This window comes from Camelina sativa, chromosome 8, assembly GCF_000633955.1.
Source record: "Camelina sativa cultivar DH55 chromosome 8, Cs, whole genome shotgun sequence".
Lineage (NCBI taxonomy): Eukaryota > Viridiplantae > Streptophyta > Magnoliopsida > Brassicales > Brassicaceae > Camelina > Camelina sativa.
In genome coordinates, this window is record NC_025692.1 from 8,917,891 (window position 1) to 8,922,025 (window position 4,135).

At 31.5% G+C, this 4,135-nt stretch overlaps 1 protein-coding gene across 1 annotated transcript; it reads right to left on the reverse strand.

The window, feature by feature from the left end:
* LOC104706766 (beta-glucosidase 32-like) lies at positions 574–3,819 on the reverse strand. The gene is made up of 13 exons (XM_010422977.1): positions 3,599–3,819; positions 3,440–3,509; positions 3,254–3,309; positions 3,060–3,135; positions 2,849–2,926; positions 2,652–2,739; positions 2,299–2,554; positions 2,014–2,132; positions 1,698–1,915; positions 1,548–1,585; positions 1,270–1,372; positions 1,067–1,175; positions 574–962 (listed from the first exon to the last, which is right to left on the reverse strand). The coding sequence occupies exons 1-13, from the start codon at positions 3,749–3,751 to the stop codon at positions 722–724; spliced, it is 1,605 nt and encodes a 534-aa protein (XP_010421279.1). The 5' UTR covers positions 3,752–3,819; the 3' UTR covers positions 574–721.

Here is a 4,135-nt window from a genome sequence, read left to right on the forward strand (position 1 = left end):
AATCCAAATATTTAAACAAGAAAGATAATTTGTAAGCTCAATGTATTTCTTCCAAAAATATATGAATGATTTTTAATGGCCTACGGGACTTTACTAATAATTTATATTATCATGGTGTTATATGCATCAATTAACACGTTTGTCATGGTTTATTCATTTTTTTTCACTTCATGTTCCTAATTAATCTAACATGTAGTAAAAAATCTTCTTTTAAAGTTTTTAATTCATTTTGAACAGTTATTAGCTTATGATATGTAAATTTTAAGAAAATAATTGAATATTATTGGTTTAGACTTTAAAAATTTTAAATAACAAAAAGATACATATATAATTAAAAATTAATATGATTTCTTACCATGTATAAAAAGCATTAAAAATAGATTGATTAGAAAACGGGAAAAATAACCAGCTAAATGTTGCCAGTATTTCAGAAACAATAAAAACTTAAAAAAACTAATTAGTGTATTACAATAAAATCGTTCCTTTAATTGAGAAGAATCGAATGATAATAAGCCTTTAATTATGACTCTCGAACCATAAGTTAAAATCAAAAGAAATTGATACTGTATAAGATACTACAAGAATTTGGAAACTTAAGAATACAAAAATATACATGTATCTCAATAATAACATATTCTTATTACAAGAAATTATCAAAAAATAAATAAAGAATCAGTTAATTACTTTTCACAGTTGAATATTGTTTCCCCACCAACCGAGCTTAAGTCATCTGTAATGCAGACCACCAATTCTTGACACTCTTAAACAAATCCAACGGCATTGGCTTTTCAGATCTTTGAAGAAAATGTTTGAACCATTTGGCTGAGTTTTTAGCATGTCGTTTTAGACCATCTGCATAGTCAACGTAGTAAAGACCGAACCTCACTGCATAACCATGTTCCCATTCGAAATTATCCAACAACGACCATGTAAAATAGCCTCTCACGTCGCACCCGTCATCTCTGCATATTTGCATACATTAAGTTAACTCTTTGATTATTCCAGGACTTTAATAATTAATCATATAGTAATCAGTTTTTATTCTTAAATAGTGAAAATTTCTTACGTGATGGCTTTTTGGAGTTGCTGAAGATGTTTGTGGTGGTACTTTATTCTCTTTGTATCTTCTAATATCTCTTCACGTGTCACTATTCCATTTTCATAGTCATCGAAACCTATACATTTTCACGTGGTTAATTACTTTTTTTTTTAACCAAAAAGAATAGATGAATATATATGGAAATGTTGATATGTTTATAGCGTTCTTACCGTTTTCAGTAATGTAAATAGTTGGATTATTATATTTGTTTTTAATATAATTGAGAATCTTTCGAAAGCCTTCCGGATATGACCAGAGAATTTTGGATCCATCCTGAAATTGAAGAAAAGATGTTCAGACTTTACAATAAAATTGGAACTAGGAAGAATGATTTCTCTTGATATGTGATGCGATGGTATCACAAATGCTTCTTGGCTCCTCTGTAATTTTCACTTATCATGTTTATTAAATGGTATCGTTACTACCAAAAAGAAAAGTTCGTACATACCGATTCTGATGAGATGTTGTCGCCGCTACGATTTGTCACTAATAGAAGAAAAGTGATAAATGTAATGTAAAGTCATTAGTTGTAGGTTCATTAGTATTTTCTTGGTAATAAAATTAGAAAACCAGATAAATCTGTTTTATGAGAACTAACTTTTGTATTGGAGGCGTTGATCGGTCATGAACCGAGGCCGTGAAAGATCGACGTGAAGATCATGAGCAACGAACCGTGCTGTGTAGTAATTTACTCCGATAAAGTCAAATGAATTTTTAACCATGATAGATTGCTCTTTGGTGAAAGAAGGCAATCTACTTCCAGCATTTGTCCTAATCGACTCTGGATAGTCTCCAAATACTAAAGGGCTGAGATGCCTAAATATAGTAGTAAGATAGACAAGATTAGAAATCTATATATTTTTGACTTAAGATAATGAACTGATAACATGAAATGAGTTACATAGATGACCTACCAACCGGTATTGAAAGCAAGAGCTCGCTCAACTGCTTCTTTATCAGCATTGGAATCAATGTCATATGGTTCGAACCAATAGGGAGACAACACTATGCCTATCTTAGCATCTTGTGAAATCTGTTTCACAAATACAATTGATCAATAAAAATGTTATTTCTTTTTCCGTTTAATTCCTATTTTCGTAAATTAAGTGACATGACCAAACCACCTTTTTGAGATCAAATTAAAAGTCATGTAATTAGAAGCATCTATATCTTAGAAAACATTGCCTCATCTTATATACCTTGTCACATTTCCTGAACTCTTCAACGGCAGCAGCATGAGCAAGAAGAAGATGGTGAGAGACTAAATAAGGCTCTGTGCCTGAATCACCAGCTGTACACAAACTGTTTACCCATTTTGAACATCGACCCATTGCCTTATTCCCTGCATCATAACCCGCAACGCTATAGACATATGGCTCGTTGAAGGTTGTCCACATATTGACTTTGTCTCCAAACTCCTGGAAACAGAATCTTGCATAGTTTCGAAAATCATCTCTGTATTAAACAGCACAACAAAAAATATGTCAAAGAGCAATTTTTAAAATTTATACATGGTATAATTAGTATGTATGGATCTAAGATTTTAACTTACATGATTCGAGGACTTAAAAAGCTACCATACTCATCATCAAGTGCTTGAGGGATATCCCAATGATAAATTGTTATAAAAGGTTTTATACCTGCATGTATGTTGATATAAATAGTCTGATGAGAAAAACTCCGGACACAAAGCTATTCATTTTATATCCAAATCAAATAGTTCGAAATAATTAAGCGTATGACTCTAACCGTTCTCGATAAGTTCATTGATTAGATTCTTGTAGAATTGAACCCCTTCTTTATTGACCCCATCACTTAGCTTTCCACCTGAAAATTTCATATTCGAAAGAGGCTAGTAAAAGAATTATCAAATATTCAAAAAGGCAAAAGCATTTGTGTTATAGTTTCTAGGAATATTACTTCATTCCAAAAAAGTAGAAAATAATAAAATTGTACTTACTTGGTAATATTCTTGACCAGGACAGGGAGAATCTGAAACTATCCATATTCATTTCCTTTATTAGTTTGATGTCGTCCTGCTCAATTTTTCAAATTACATAATTAATATAAGTTGTTACATTAAGAAATTTTGTTCCACTGTACATACTAATACAGCAAAAGTATAAACATTAAGGAGGTTATGCATGCACAAACCTTATAACGATGATAAAAGTCTACAGCAATATCCCCATTGTCCATGTTCGTCCTTTCTGTAAAAATGTTAACCTGTTACTTACTAGTTACTACTACTATTTATAATTGATCTCGTACATATATAGAAACATTTCAGAATATATAATAGTACGAGAAACAAAAATATTAACAAATTAGAAAGTGAACCTGGGAATGCATGTGTAAAATTGTCCCATATGCTCGGACTCCTCCCTCCTTCTTCTACTGCACCTTCATACTGCATGACATCCATATATAACTCAGTATGGTTACTTTGTATTTGTAGTACACTATATAATTTGCAACGTCAGTACATTACAAACGAACCTGGTAAGCAGCAGAAGCAACGCCAAAACTAAAATTAGGAGGAAAGCTATAGCGATTTAGTGGAGTTGTCGAAAATCTCAAAGATCTTCCCTCTGCAGCATCCCATGATGCTACACATAGTGTGATTACGAGTGCAATTAGCTTAATTATCATTTTCTTGGATGTTAATTAGCTCAAACAAAGTTTTAGGAAACTATATAATTTTTATTTGAGGCTCAGGATATATAACTTGAGAGGATTGTGAGAAATGTTAATGCATACATCTCCTCTTATATGGAGAGATGTACCGTATTTTGTTAACTAAGGAATCTTAGGAATTGATTTTTGTAAGTATTAAATAATCATATTCTGACCGAAACGGGTTGCCCTTTAATGACTTTTGTTTTATTTATTAATTGTGACTCAACAAACATTTAGACTGGAATGATTCAAATGGTTATTCCTATCTTGTAATGACGTTTTTATAAGATAAGACAAATTACAACAAGGCTTTTGCCCCCCAAAAAAAAAGAGAAGACAAATTACAATATATCACGT